The sequence below is a fragment of the Halichoerus grypus genome, chromosome 7 (genome assembly GCF_964656455.1).
Source record: "Halichoerus grypus chromosome 7, mHalGry1.hap1.1, whole genome shotgun sequence".
Taxonomy (NCBI): domain Eukaryota; kingdom Metazoa; phylum Chordata; class Mammalia; order Carnivora; family Phocidae; genus Halichoerus; species Halichoerus grypus.
Window position 1 is genome coordinate 41433264 of NC_135718.1, and position 14354 is coordinate 41447617.

General features: G+C 41.1%; 1 protein-coding gene across 13 annotated transcripts in view; it reads right to left on the reverse strand.

Moving 5' to 3' along the window:
• Positions 1-1031: 1031 nt before the first annotated feature.
• The window catches only part of SHLD2 (shieldin complex subunit 2), an 80130-nt gene continuing 66807 nt past the window's right edge, over positions 1032-14354 (reverse strand). For all 13 annotated transcript variants that reach the window (XM_078077478.1, XM_036079285.2, XM_078077473.1 and 10 more), the window contains 3 exons: positions 10128-10356; positions 3527-3642; positions 1032-1692 (listed from right to left, as the gene is read on the reverse strand). In XM_078077478.1, coding sequence (XP_077933604.1) covers positions 1493-1692; positions 3527-3642; positions 10128-10356 — 545 coding nt within the window. In that variant the 3' untranslated portion in view covers positions 1032-1492. The remainder of the gene's footprint in view (positions 1693-3526; positions 3643-10127; positions 10357-14354) is intronic.

Consider the following 14354-nt stretch of genomic DNA (forward strand, 5'->3'; position numbering starts at 1 on the left):
GCTTAGAGACTTCTTCCCAAAAGGGTGTGAAGAGCCGTCTATTCCAGGGGGCTGTGTTTTGGTTGATAAAAGGATTAGGCCGCATCTTGAGGACAAAGTGGGAAAGGTAAGTTTAAGAGAACAGCGCTCTTGGTAGGCTTACACTGACTGGCAAATTTTATATCAGAATTCCAGATTTGCTTCTACTGTGCTTATAGTTGAAAGAGCATGACTTAGAAGACATCAGCTCTGGGCTTGAGATTCATCACCCATCACGTGAATTATCTGGGAGAGCCAACTATCTTGTTTCTCTACGTACAACACGGGGACAGCTCTTTTTCTACCCACCTTACTGGGTGCAGGCAATCATTTGATTTAATCCCTTCCTTCCCCAGGAATTAACTCACCAAGTAGAGCGCTTGTTCCTACCTCACCTCCTTCGCCTCTTTTGGTCAAGGATCCTTCTGAGGATTTGCTGAGAATGACTGACCTCCTCCATAGAAAGATGTGCTTGTGTGTGTGTGCACTCTCACACACATTTTTACATATTATTTTTGGGAGAATCACAAAACTCCTGAGGTTCAAGTTAAAAAAAAAGCATCCCTAAATTAGAGAAAACAAGTACAATGAACCAAAATAATTTTTAAAAGCACATGTATGGTAAAACAAACATGTTCATTTGGTCACGAATTTAGTTTTTTTCAACCAATATTTTTAACCTATTAACCCTCAGCATACTCCAGACTTCCAGGTTAGGCGCCCTTCCACATTTCCTCATCAGTGACTACTATTTTATACGGGCTTCTTCTATAATCCTAATGAGAGAACAAATCACTAAATGTTTGTTAATAAGTAAACTCAGTAAGGCACTGAGATCCTAGAAATGAACTAATAACATGACTCTCTTCCACCTTTTATAAAACGAGTTGAAGCAGGATCTGTTTCCTTCATTTTCATTGCTTCTTTATAGAAAGACATGCTTGTCTTGAACTTGTCTAAACACAGGCTTATACAAACTAACCCATTACCATGTATAATTACAACCAAGGAAATCATTTCACATTGACAGTTTATTAAAGGGAAAGCGCTGAGAGTTTGTGAGCATGACAGAAAGCCACTCCAGAGGAAATGTCTTTTGTCTGTGTCCTGGGTCCTTAGTAGAGCGCTGGAATGGAGCAGGGACCAACAGAGTGAACTTCCCAGGGAAGTGCTACATACGGCCTTTATTGCCAGATCCTTCCTCTAGAAGCAGGAAAGGAAAAGACCAAACAACAGACAGAAAACCTCACAGAATGTTCCTAGAAAAAAAGTTTTAATTTATATATTTAATACAATTCTCTTTATAAAAATATATATATATTAAAATATAATATAATATAAAATATATTTTAATATATATACATATAAAATATATATATGTAACGCCCAGGTAAAGCCCTGTCATTCATTTCTCTCGAAAGGCAAATCAGTTCAGCCATCTTCCTTGAAGTACCTGCCACTTCCCCCTCCGGTCTCAGAGGAGGGCACTGGGCACAGGCTTGCCACTGTCGGGATAAAAATCCAGTAGGGAGAACTCTTGTTGCAGCGGGCAGCTGTTCTCATCCAACACGAAGAGGCTCTGCGCCTTCACCGTGCAAGGGGTGCCGCCGCCGGCCACCAGCGAGTGGATCAAGTCGGCGGCCACCATGGCGTAGGTGATCTCTGAGGGAGGTGCTGAGGAACACGGAAACACGCAGCTCTTAGGCTCCCTGCCCGCATGCCAGAAACGCACACAGCCAAGGGGTCGCTGTCCCCCTTGGTTCTCAAGCCCCGCACCCACCGGAAATTTCCCTTTCTATCCCCTCTCCTTCTAGTCACAGGTGCTGAAGATGCTCTAGAATGAGGACCCGCTATGCCTGCTGATCGAGGACAGGCTGCTCAGAGTGACGGCATTTCCTCTTGGCTTCTTAAAACAACAGAGGAAAGAACTGACGTTAACATCTTCCTAAGTCAAGCCTGACACAGAAAGAGCGTGTCCATGTCAGAAAAGTCATCTTCTTTATCCAGTCGACAGCTCTTACCAGTTATCTAGATAGTTTATACAACGGAACCCTGAGTCAGTGACTTAATGAATATCAAATCTTGATAATATAAAAATACTGAAATTACAGATAGATGTCACTGTATTTTTGCACTTGTCTCATAGTCTTCCTTTTTTTTAGGCTATCAAGTCCAGGTCCTGAGCCGGGTGCTCGATGCTAGGCTGGCCAGGCACGACCAGCCACTCAAACTACACTCGTTCCCTGACCAACACCACCCGCCCCTCTTGAGTTGGGTCTGTGGACTCCCAGGCAGCCAATCACATGTTTTTGGAGGTGAGGGAATTCTCTACAATACTTAAATCTTTTGTATTTTCACTTGGATAAGCTAAAAAAGAAAATCAAGATTAGTGATAATTTGAATGGTCTGATGCCCACTTTATAACTGGTGCCCACAATTTCACTTAGGGCTGCAATTTAATTAATGCCAGGAAGTACAACTTTGACTCGGGAATGGGCAAAACGTGAACATAGACTTGATCTGAGAACAGTCCTCCTCTGAGAAGTGGAGGCTAACTGGTATTGTGCCAAAAATGAAAAGACAAGACTGAAAATACAACAAAGAACACTGACAGAAGGAACAAAACAGCCAGAAGAATGAATGGTAATAAAGACAGTGAATAAAAAAGGACAGACAGACTTCCGGTTAGGATGTGGAAAGCTGGAAAGAACATGGCTCCAACCTTAACAATTACTAGAAAAACTGAAGACACTACAAAATCACAATTTGTGGAGCCTCTAGGAGAGCCGAGGCAGGGAGGCAGCCAAGCCGACTGAAATGAGAGGAGACAGCAGGAGCACAGGGTTACGGCGGCGAGCTCAGAAAGAAGACACATCCACCCAACAAGCAAGAAGAAGAATGCGCTACAATTTTTCATGACTTGCTGAAAGCCAAGTGTGGGCCAGTGTCTCAGGCAAGGGGAGTCTGCACCCTGGCGGGCTCTTCTCGTCCCCACCAGGTGCTCACAAGCCTGGACGGAGGGCAGGACATAGAGAAAGCTTCCAAACATGGTGAAGTCTGGAGAAAGGGAGGGAGAAGCTGCCACAAGGGAAAGCACAAAACACCATTCCTTTTAAGGAAAGAGAGCCTTAAACTGCTGGAGGAAGGTCGGCAAAACCTATTGCCCCAGGGCTGAACATGGAGGAAAGATAAAAGAAAAATCCCTCCATCCCTGGGGGAGGGGCAGGAAACCTCCAAGATCAAGGGCATTGGTGGTGCCCTACTGCTGGGAGAGGGGAGGACTGCAAAAGACCCGCAGAGACTCAAGGCTGAGCGTGGCTGTCATGGCAGGTGAGAGCAAGGCTTATCTTCCAACTTCATCCTCTTTGTTCCACTCAAGCTTTTGCACTGACAGGAAAAAAACCTTAATTTACAGTAGAGTGTTCTTTCTGTTCCAGTATACTGTCAACACCCCTGAAACGAGTGGTTTCACCACCAACCACCTCTAGATGGTGTGCTGACATCTTACCTATAACTCTGTTGAGCCAGTCAGGAGAAATGTTGAGAAGAATCTTCTCGATCAGCTTTGATCCTACGTGGATGCAAACCTTATATATTCCATCAGCTATGGTCATTACAGCTGGCCTACAAAACAGTAAATAACATGTGACCTTCAATAACATGTTCAAATTAAAGAAACACTTAAGTACCATGTAATTTCAAAGAGCACTGGGTTTTTATGCAGGGTTCATCTTAATTCCTAAAACAACTCTAGGACGTTCTGAAACATCCTAGAAAAAAAAAAGAAGGGTTTTTTTTTTCTTTTTAAGAATTTCAAATGACGGGGCGCCTGGGTGGCTCAGTCGTTGAGCATCTGCCTTCGGCTCAGGTCATGATCCCAGGGTCCTGGGATCGAGCCCCGCATCAGGCTCCCTGCTCGGCGGGAAGCCTGCTTCTCCCTCTCCCACTCCCCCTGCTTGTGTTCCCTCTCGCTGTCTCTCTCTCTTTCAAATAAATAAATAAAATCTTTAAAAAAAAATTTTTTTTTCAAATGACAAATTAATAAATTTGATTTATTCCATATTCATTTTAAAATTTCAGATACTAATATAAGAAAACATTTTTACACTGTTGTATAAATTATTCTTAGAAATAAAAATAAAGATGATAATCACAATATTTCACAATCACAATTTCAAGTTATTTTTCCCCACTGGATTCTTTCCTATCAAAACCAGACTGTTTTGCAAGTAGATCAATAGGGAACTAGATAAATCATGTTCAGTATGGGCTACAGTGGAGTACTATGTGGCAGTTAAAAGAATGATGAAGGTTTATAAGCGCTATTAGGGAAGGAAGGCCATGATGTGCTCTATGGAACAAACACTATGAATAAAACAAAATGGATAATATTCTATCTATTTTTATTTTTTTAAGGATTTTATTTATTTATTTGACAGAGAGAGAGAGACACACAGAGAGAGAAAGCACAAGCAGGGGAAGCAGCAGAGGGAAAGGGAGAAGCAGGCTTCCCACTGAGCAGGGAGCCGGATGCGGGGCTCCATCCCAGGACCCCGAGATCATGACTTGAGCCGAAGGCAGACGCTTAACCGACTGAGCCACCCAGGAGCCCCATATCTATGTATTTTTAAAGAAAGGCATATACATGTGCTGGTATGAAGAATATACAAAAACCTCCTACGAGCAAGGAAGTAGCACCGATGGTGGAGGGGTGGATGGGGAGAAACTTGTTGCTTTATATCTTCTTCTACAGTTTGCATTTTTACCATGGTCATATTACCTCAAAATAAACTGAGAACAGTTTTTTTTTTTAAAGATTTTATTTATTTATTTGAGAGAGGATGAGAGGAGAGAAAGAACACATGAGAGGGGGGAGGGTCAGAGGGAGAAGCAGACTCCCCGCTGAGCAGGGAGCCCGATGCGGGACTCGATCCTGGGACTCCAGGATCATGACCTGAGCCGAAGGCAGTCGCTTAACCAACTGAGCCACCCAGGCGCCCGAGAACAGTTTTTTTTTTTAATCTGAGAGAGAGAGAGAGAAGGAGTATAAGTGGGGGAAGGAGCAGAGGGAGAGGAACAAGCAGACTCTGTGCTGAGCGGGGAACCCGGCACAGGGCTCGATCCCATGACCCTGAGATCATGACCTGAGCTGAAATCAAGAGTCAGACCCTCAGCCAACTGAAACACCCAGGGGCCCTGAGAACAGATTGTAGAAACAGACTCATTAATATAGAGGAATTTCACTTAACAGCTCAAACAACACTACTGATTTTCCCTCAAAAAACCTACTTCCCCTTTTACCCATATGATGATTCTAGGTCTTTCCTCTTTCTCCATGCTCTCTCTGTTCCTCCATTCTTTATTTCAGCAAATACATACTCAATATGTACTATGTGCCAAGCACTGGACTAAGCACTGGGTACACAAGAGCAAACAAGACAGATCTGCTTCCTTCACTCAAGGAGCATAAGAGTTTAGTGGGACAAAAAGACAATAAGCGGGCGCCTGGGTGGCTCAGATGGTTAAGCGTCTGCCTTCGGCTCAGGTCATGATCTCAGGGTCCTGGGATCGAGTCCCACATCGGGCTTCCTGCTCCTTGGGAGCCTGCTTCTCCCTCTGCCTCTCTCTCTCTCTCTCTGTCTCTCATGAATAAATAAATAAAATCTTAAAAAAAAAAAAAAAGACAATAAGCGTTTTAACAATGGTGCTGTGCCAAGATAATTCAACAGGGATAGAATCGTCTTTTCAACAAATCATGCTGGGACAACTGGATATTCGCATGTAAAAAAATGAAGCTGGACCCCTTCCTTACATTAACTCAAAATACATCATGGACCTATACATAAAGAGTTAAAACTATAAAATTCTTGTAAGAAAATAAAGGAGTAAATCTCCATGATCTTGGCTTAGGAATGATACCTTTCTTAGATACAGATACCTTTGAAAAGCACAAGCAACAAAAAGAAAAACGGATAATAAAAAATGTTGGCAAGGATGTGCAGAAACTTCATATATTCCTGGTGAGAATGTAAAGTTGTGCAACAGTTTTGGAAACCAGTTTGGCAGTTCCTCGAAAAATTAAACATAGAATTTCCATACAACCCAGCGATTCTAAAACACATATCCACTAAAAATTTGTACACAAATCTTCACAGCAGTACTATTCATAACAGCCAAAATGTGGGACCAATCCAAATGCTGAGTTGGGGGAAGAGGGGAAGTGACTGCTAATGGAAATGGGGCTCTGGGTGATGAAAATGTCTTTAAGAATGGACCGGAGGGACGGTGCACAACCCTGTGAATATACTAAAACCAGGGATCATACATTTTAGATGGGTTCGTTTGATGCTACGTGAATTCTAGCCCAGTAAAGATGTTTTTTAGAGAAGATGGCATACAACTAGACAAGTACAAATTGCAGTGAGTACACACACGGTGCCATCACAGAAAATAAAGGGGGGATTAAGAAGGTCCCTCTGAGGGCACGTTCTGCATGGAGCACTGGGTGTTATGCACAAACAATGAATCATGGAACACTACATCAAAAACTAATGATGTAATGTATGGGGATTAACATAACAATAAAAATTTTTTAAAAATAATAAAAAAAAAAAAGAAGGTCCCTCTGATGTAGTGCCGCTTAAACTAAGACGTGGAGTCGTTAAGCGTCTGCCTTTGGCTCAGGTCGTGGTCCCAGGGTCCTGGGATCGAGCCCCGCATGAGGCTCCCTGCTCAGCGGGAAGCCTGCTTCTCCCTCTCCCACTCCCCCTGCTTGTGTTCCCTCTCTCGCTGTGTCTCTCTCTTCAAATAAAAAAAAAAAAAAACTAAGACGTGGAGTCGGGCGGAGGGAAGAACATGCAAGAAAGCGCAAGGAGAAAAACATCAGGGTGACCAAGGAACCGAAAGAAGGCCAGGGGGCTGGAACACAGGGAGCAAGGGAAAGCATGGCAGCAGAGTGTAAACGGAAACTACCGGGAGGTGTTTTAAGTCAGGCAGTGATCACCCCGTCAGCTGTGTAGAGAATGGACAGAAGGGGGCCAAGGTCGAAGGAGGCCAACTAAGAGACCACTACTCTGATAGTTGGAGCGAGACCTAGCAGCGGCCCGGACTAGGCCCATGTGCTTCGGGACCAGGAGGTCCTGACTCCCTGTTCTGGTTTCATGATAACTGAGGTTCTGGCAAGGCCAGGTAAACAAGATGCCACATGCTCTGCAATGTGTGGGGTACCCTAACAACGAGAAACTGTCCTGCCTGAAATGTCACTAGTGCCCCTGAGGTTAAGGAACAGTGGAGATGGAAAAAAGAGGGTGAATTTGTGATACGGTTTTGGATGAAAATTCATAGGACTTGCCAGTAGATTAGACATGGGAGGTAAGGAAAAAGGAATGATTCAAGGGCTATGTGCAGGTTTCTAGGTTAATGGGGTAGACGGTGATGCCATGTACTGGGAAGTATGAAAATGGGAAGAACCCAGTTTGATATAGACAGGAACAATAAGAGAGCCGAGCTCGGGTATTTTTAGTGTGGGATGCCTGAAACACATTCAAGTGGGGAATTGAGTATCTAGATACCGGAGCTTGGAGGAGAAAACCAGGGTGGAGATGCCAACGACACAGCACATAGGTAATCCTTTTTGCAGGTGGGAATGAGACTCAAACCATGGTATCTAATGTTGCCACTGGAAAATCAGTTCCAAGTTAAAAACAACCAACATCAAATGTAATTGGTCCACTCACAGCATGGGACTGTCATGCCATACAAATGTTCATTAGGTATTTCATAAGAGTTTTTGAGTACAAGAAGTATGCTTACATCAATCAGCATAACACCCACGTTACTAAATATTGGGTGAACATATGTGGATACCCAACTTGATTGTTTGGGTCTTTGAAAAATAAGCAATCAGAGCTTTTTCTTATTCAGGTTGCTACTGACCTATGTAGAATCGTAAGTGATGACTCATGCAATGATTTCTGAATCACGGTACTTGATAATTTGAAGGAATCTGTCATTTAATCTCAAGATTTTCTTTTTAACAACAAAAAAATTTCTTTTTAAGGAAATCAAATAATCTGAATCCTAAACCTAAAAACAATTTAAAGGCTTTTAAATAAATAAACAAAAACAACTCTTGCTTTAGCATGTCTATCAACATTCTAGCAACACAAAAAATTTGCACATCTTCAATGCAGTATAGTTTAGAACTATACCGTATATACCTCATACTAGGTTATACCATAGTCAGGTGATAATGATCTGTGAAGTCCTTCTCTTGAATAGTTATTCTTTTTTTTTTTAAGATTTTATTTATTTATTACAGAGAGAGAGATAGTGAGAGAGAGAGCACAAGCCAGGGGAGTGGCAGGCAGAGGGAGAAGCAGGCTCCCTGCCAAGCCAGGAGCCTGATGCAGGGCTCGATCCCAGGACCCTGGGATCATGATCTGAGCCGAAGGCAGACGCTTAACTGACTGAGCCACCCAGGTGCCCCTTGAATAGTTATTCTTTAGACTGAAGATTCAAAGCCTGTCTTCTCCATAAGGGATATTTATTGAGTAACATTTTTGTCCAATAAATAATTACATTGATTAGGAACATTAAGAATGACATAAAATAACACACACATTCTGTAAGGAGCCTTAACTATTGATAAGAAATCAATTTTAATTAACTATATTTTTTTTTTTTTTTTTAAGATTTTATTTATTTACGGGCGCCTGGGTGGCTCAGTTGGTTGGGCGACTGCCTTCATTTCAGGTCATGATCCTGGAGTCCCAGGATCGAGTCCCGCATCAGGCTCCCTGCTCAGCCGGGAGTCTGCTTCTCCCTCTGACCTTCCCCTCCATGCTCTCTCTCTCTCAAATAAATAAACAAATCTCTTTTTTAAAAAAAAGGTTTTATTTATTTTTTGATAGAGAGAGAGACAGCGAGAGAGGGAACATAAGCAGGGGGAGTGGGAGAGAGAGAAGCAGGCTTCCCGCTGAGCAGGGAGTCCAATGCGGGGCTTGATCCCAGGACGCTGGGATCATGACCTGAGCCAAAGGCAGACGCTTAACGACTGAGCCACCCAGGCGCCCCTAATTAACTTTATTTCTTATATACCATGCATCTTAATTTAATTTTCTTTTCCATACAAGCAACTTTCAGAGTAAGAGCAAAATTTATTTACTTATTTATAACACACATATGTAAAGGGAAATAAGGTTTATGGATTAAGCTTCTGTTAATATTCTTAACGTACACCAACGTAACATGCTGAATACATTTGCATTTAGTTTTTAGATACTGCAGTATTTAGAAACAGAAAAGAGCATAAAACACTGATGGCTATTTTATAAAGGCATGCAATTTACAAGGTAAAAAGAAAAAATTTATCCAAGCTTTTAAACATTTATTATTTGAAAAATGTGTTTTTCACTGAGCTGGTTTGCAATTTTACCAAAGAACATTTGCAATCCTTAATTTCTAATGTGAAGCTGGGAAAACTGAGGCACAGAAAAGTTAAACATCTTATTAGCTTCCACACTGAGAGGTTAGATGATAGAACAGTTTTAACCTTTAAATTCCAATTAGATGCTAAAGTATGGAAATCAGTTTCTTATGAGCCATTTAGATCTTGGTTAAAAATATAAACCAAGTAAAAATTTTCTTCAATATAGCTGCTTGAAGATAATAAGTCTTCCAATTACTGCTTTTAAAAATCCCTGTTATGATTACTGGACAATTTTTGCTTTCATAAATAGCCATTTGTCACTCAGGGGAAAATTTTTATTCTCTTGGATTAGTTCTAGTTAGTTCTCATTAGAAAGTAAGAATTGAGGGGCGCCTGGGTGGCTCGGTCGTTAAGCGTCTGCCTTCAGCTCAGGTCATGATCCCAGCGTCCTGGGATCGAGTCCCACATCGGGCTCCCCCCTCCACGGGAGGCCTGCTTCTCCCTCTCCCACTCCCCCTGCTTGTGTTTCCTCTCTCACTGTGTCTCTCTCTGTCAAATAAATAAATAAAATCTTTAAAAAAAAAAAAAAAGAAAGAATTGATATATGCAATTTTTCGGTCTCGTCCAGTCATGTAATAATACATCTTTTCCATCCCAATGGCTTGCTTGGCTGCCTCACCTATAGTATAACTTCTTCAGAGTAAATGGCAAGCAGCTGTAACACTGTTTATAGATCTTGTTCTTGTCTGTTTCCAGTTCCAATCCACATTTTGCACAGCCGGTATATACAATGTCCGGAAGAGAAGAGAAGATGCTCCTCAGAGAGCTGCGGGCATTGAGAGCTATCTTCTGAGCTGCTGGGATAGGAATCACTAACTCTAAAATCTGGGCTTTGATTAGAATCACTCCTACAAGAGACAAAAAGAAGTGTGTATAAATTATAGGACCAAAATCATAACTTTAATTTATGAACATGGTTAATGATAAGGTTGATTGAGTCACTTATAGTAAAGGATATGCCCGAGGACTCGTTCTTGGTCTTCCTTCCTTCACTCTTTCCCTGGACAATTTCACCTGCTTGCGGCTTCGGTGTTTACTCTGAAAAGTGAGAGGTAAGCTGCTGTTGCCCATAACTAAGAGTGAAGATTTATTTGGCTAGTTTGGCTGCACAGGTGGGTGTTTTCTTCCTCCCTGTCCTCTGGAATCATGCAAAATAAGGTCTCTCCCTCTTTCAGTAGAAATCCCTTCGAAACACCTGAAACTAGCTAACATCTCTCTTCCCATCCTTCTTTTTAATTGATCATTGCTGAAAGTCAAATAGCAGGTCAGTTATTCTTCCAGTCTCTATCCAAAACAAACATACCACTAGCTTATCCTCTTTTTAAACTTTTTTTTTTCCAATTTCCCGCCCATCACCATCCATACTATGGGCACTGGTTATAGAGCACGTGAGCACCGAGAGTTCTCATTTACGAAATGTGTGACTCACCAGGACCTTGAGCATGTTCATTCACTCTCACTGGCTCATGCATTCACCTGTTAAACAAATACTGAGTTTCTTTATCTGCCAGACATTCTTTTTTTCTAATTTACCTTTGCCGTAAGGTCTATAAGTTCATCTGAGTTTATCTTCTCCCTTCCTCTCGAGATTCAGTTTAAAGCCCTTTTTAAGTCTTTGGATTTGCTTTTCTTCATCCTTTTAGCAGGTGGTACATTTCAGGTCAGGAACTCAGCCTTCTGGCTACCTATTCTCTTTTCGGGTTATCTCTTTAAGAGTCCCACTAATGGTGACTTTCCTATTCTTAAGTCCTTCTGTTTGCTTTAGTCTTTTGGCGCCCAAAGATTGTTTTATCATCTTCTCCAATCATGCCCTGTATCCCTACATGAATTACAAGAGTGTGTAGTGGTCAGCATACCCAATAAACTACGGCACACTCTAAATCACACCTTGCCGCAGACATGTTGTATCACTATTAATGAAAGAATTCAATCATTTTAGAAGAACATTAACATCACTCCACACATTTTATAAACTTACACACTTCTATAAAAGAATTAAAAGTTCATGATTAATGAGGACTCTGCTTCCAAGGGGCTTACAGCCTGCTGGGCACTGACATTCTGCTGATGGCAGGACCGGATGCTGAGTAAGCACTTTCATTTCTTGACAAGGAGCCGGGCGCAGCTTCACCCCATCCAGCTTCTGTTAAGCTTTGTTAAGACAGCAGACCCTCTTAGGAAATTCTCCCATGTTGAGCTCCCTATCTCACTCCTTTTATTTAACTATGAAGCAGGTTAGGAAAAAATTACTTGTACTCCCACATGCTCTCTCCATTTCTGTCTTAAAAACACATAAACAGGGGCACCTGGGTGGCTCACTCATTAAGTGTCTGCCTTTGGCTCAGGTCATGATCCCAGGGTCCTGGGATCAAGCCCCACGTGGTGCTCTCTGCTCAGCGGGGAGCCTGCTTCTCCCTCTCCCACTCCCCCTGCTTGTGTTCCCTCTCTCGCTGTGTCTCTCTCTGTCAAATAAATAAATAAAATCTTAAAAAAAAAACAAAAACACAGAAACTACGAATTCAGCCCTCAGAGCTGAACATAAAGAGAATGAAAATTGGCTAAAAGGCCCTCTCTGAACACAGCCTACCAGGGACTGACTGTAACAACACAAAGTTTTTGCGTGGTTTACCAATGGGGGGCCCATCTCCAGCATTTGCAAGGATATCCCCAATCCCCAGCCTCATTCCCCAAACCAAATCTTCAGAGCTGTGAGCACCCATTTTATTAGTGTTCACGATGGTGATTTTGATTTTAAAATCTAATTCTACATCTTCAATTCCAGGAGGTAGCTGCTCGGTGTAAGCGGTAGCCAACAGAGCTGACTTCTCCGTGACACCAAGTTAAATGGAGCTCCCCACTGTCTGTGTGTAGTTAAGACCTTCCAATAAAGAAAACTCTAGGCCCACAGGGCTTCACTGAGAAAGTCTACCAAACATGTAGGGCAGAAAACATTCTAATTCTAAACAAACTCTTCCAGAAAACTGGAGAGGAGGAACTACATCCCAACTCATTCCATGAGCATTATTCTAATTCTATTCCAAAAGCAGAAAAAGCTATTACAAGAAAAAAAAAACACTACACATATCCTTCATGAACACAAACATAAAAATTCTTAACAAATGTCAGCAAATTAAATCCAGCAACATAGAAAAGGGACACATCATGACCAAGTGGGGTTTACCCCATAAATGCAAAGCTGTTTTGTTTTTTTTTAAAGATTTTATTTATTTATTCATGAGAGACAGAGAGAGAGACAGAGGCAGAGGGAGAAGCAGGCTCCTCGCGGAGCAGGGAGCCCGATGTGGGACTTGATCCCAGGACCCTGGGATCATGACCTGAGCCGAAGGCAGACGCTTAACCAACTGAGCCACCCAGGCGTCCCTGCAAAGCTGTTTTAACATTCAAAAAGCAATCAATGTAATTACATTAAAAGATTGCAAAAGAAAAACTCTATGATCATCTCAATCGATGGAGAAAGAGCATTTGATAAATTCTAACACCCATTCTTGATAAGAAAAAAATTTTTTTCAGCAAACTAGGAATAAAAGGCAACTTCATCAGCCTTATACAAAGCATTGAGGAAAACCGTAAGCCAAAGTCATACTTAATAATGAAAGAACGAATGTTTTCTCCCTAAGATCAGAAATAAGGTAAAAACGTTTGCTCTTACAACTTTTTTCAATATTAGAGAAGTCATCAAGTGCAAAGGGGTGAGAAAAATAAATAAGGGGCATCCAGACTGGAAAGGAAAAAATAAAACTGTCTTTCTTCACAGATGTAGAAAATTCAAATCTACCAAAGAGTTACTATTGAGCTTAGTGAGTTTAGCAAGGTTACAAAAGACAAGATCAATATACAAAAATCACTATATTTCTACACAATAGCAACAAACAATTGAAACTGAAATTTTAAAAAGCACCAATTGTAATAGCAGAAAAACAGAAAATAGAAGTCTGAAGAAAGATATGAAAGCCCTATATTCTGAAAATTACAAAACGCAGCTAAGAGAAATAAAAGATGTATCTTGTTCTTAGGTTGGCAAACTCAATATTATGTCAATTCTCCCTCAAATTGATGCATAGCTTCAAAACAATCCCAGCAGACTTTTTTCTAGAAATTGACAAACTAATCCTAAAATTCACATGGAGATGCAAAGTACCTAGAATTGCCAAAACAACTTTGAAAAAGAACAAAGTTGGAAGGCTAAAAATATCTGACTTCAAGGCATATTATAAAAGCTACAGTAGTCAAAATAGTGTGGTACTGGGATAAAGATAAACAAATAGATCAATAAAATAGAAGAGAAAGCCCAAAAATAGATCATTTATGTGTGAACAACTGATTTTGACAAAGGGGTAAAAGCAATTCACTGGAAAAATAGTAATCTTTTCAACAAATGGGGCTTAAACAGCTGGATATTCATATGCAAAAAGGAAAAGAACTTCCAACCATGCCTCACACCATACATAAAAATTAACTCAAAATAGATCATGGACCCAAATGTGAACCCTAAAACTCTAAAACTTCTAAAATAACACAAAGGACATATATGTTTGTGACGCTGGGTAAGGCAAAGATTTTCTAAATAGGAAACCATACAAGAACAAATGGATAAAATGGAATTCATCAAAATTCGAAACTTGTGGTCTTCAAAAAGCCTGGTTAAGAGAATGAACAGACTAGTAACAGACTGGAAGAACATATCTGCAAAGCCTATATCTAACAGATAATTTTTACCCAAAATATAAAGAACTCTCAAAAATCAATAATAAGAAAATAATCAACGCTTTGTTTTTAAATGGGCAAAAGATTTCAGTTGACACTTCATCAAAGAAGACATGTGGAT